This window comes from Malurus melanocephalus, unplaced genomic scaffold (assembly GCF_030028575.1).
Source record: "Malurus melanocephalus ecotype Western Australia unplaced genomic scaffold, MMel_1.1 scaffold_2105, whole genome shotgun sequence".
Classification (NCBI taxonomy): domain Eukaryota; kingdom Metazoa; phylum Chordata; class Aves; order Passeriformes; family Maluridae; genus Malurus; species Malurus melanocephalus.
This window is the reverse complement of record NW_026625337.1, coordinates 8,859-10,127: the sequence shown is the minus strand read 5'-3', so window position 1 is coordinate 10,127 and position 1,269 is coordinate 8,859. Positions and strand designations below refer to the sequence as shown.

The following is a 1,269-nucleotide window of genomic DNA, read 5'->3' as shown; positions in this document are numbered from 1 at the left end:
GGAACGAAGCCGGAGTTCAAACAGCACATGGCGAGATCAAAAAATTCCCGGGGCCGGAATGCGGCCCCCAGATCCGACGCCGGGCTTTTCCTTCATTATTCGGGGCYGTTACAGGGAGATTTTACGGGGTGTTTATTTTCGGATCCGGCCATGTGGCGGGAAGGGATTCCAGACCGGCACAGCAGGGTGGATTTCCGTAAAGGGATTTATAGGGGGGGCCTCGGCTTTTTCCGAGCGGGGTAATTGGATGTCGTACACCCTTGTAGTTGGGATTTGTGGGATATGAAGCGTGAAATGGGCCCGGCTGGGATCCTGTCAATCACCGGGATTGCTCAGGGAGGCCTTTCCTCATGGAAAAGGCGGTCAGGCCTTGGAAGTTTGGGATTTGCCCAGGCAGGTTTGGGATCTCCATCCCTGAAGGTGTCCAAGGAATTCCTGGATGTGGCACTCAGGGACAATATGGGAATCGGGCACAGCTCGGACTCAATGATCCCAAAGTTTTTTCAACCTCAGGGATCCCGGGACTCTGGGAGAAGAATTCTCCACTAGGACTTTTAGACAAAAAATGCAAAATTCAATTGAATTTAAATAAAATAAATTTAAAAAACAGGATTAGATGCCACAGGGAATGACCGCCTCCCATCCCTGGGAACATCCCATATCCCAGGGCAGCCATTCCTGGCAGGAATACGGCTGGATCCGGAGCATTCCCTGCCCACCTGCTCAATGTCTGGCTGGAGAGGGCTGTAGAGCCACCGCGTCTCCATGTGCTCTGGGGCCAATCCCATTTCCACCCAGAATTCCCAATTGGACGCAGAAATTCCATCTGGGACYGCTCACCTTCTTGGCCACGTGGCACATCTGCTCCGCCGGGAGGTAWTCGAAGGGGAAGACGAATCTCCAGTTGAAATTCCCTTCTCCCCCCATGGATCGGTAGTGGACGTCCGTCTTCTGCTTGTTCTCCTCGTGCCCCACCAGCCACCTGCCAGGGAAAAAGGGAGCCTGTGGAAAACTGGGATCATGGCCAGGATTTGGGATCGTGCCCAGCGCCACGACGAGTGGGAAATGGAATGTTCCAGATCCCTGGGGTTGTGGGGGTTGGGATAATGTGGAGATGGGAATACGGCAATCCTGGTGTTAGGAGATGAATCAGAGCTGGGGGTGGCAATTCCAGAATTGTGGGATCTTGGAATGGTTTGGGGTGGGAAGATTTTAAGGACCATCTCATTCCAACCACATTCCATGGGCTAGGAAAATTCCCATAATTCC

The 1,269-nt window shown here is 53.1% G+C and overlaps 1 protein-coding gene across 1 annotated transcript in view; it reads right to left on the bottom strand.

The window, feature by feature from the left end:
* Window positions 1–1,269, bottom strand: part of LOC130587582 (dysferlin-like) — a gene marked incomplete at both ends in the record, with an annotated part of 13,768 nt that overhangs the window by 3,861 nt on the left and 8,638 nt on the right. The window contains one exon of the mRNA XM_057388562.1: window positions 841–982. Coding sequence (XP_057244545.1) covers window positions 841–982 — 142 coding nt within the window. The remainder of the gene's footprint in view (window positions 1–840; window positions 983–1,269) is intronic.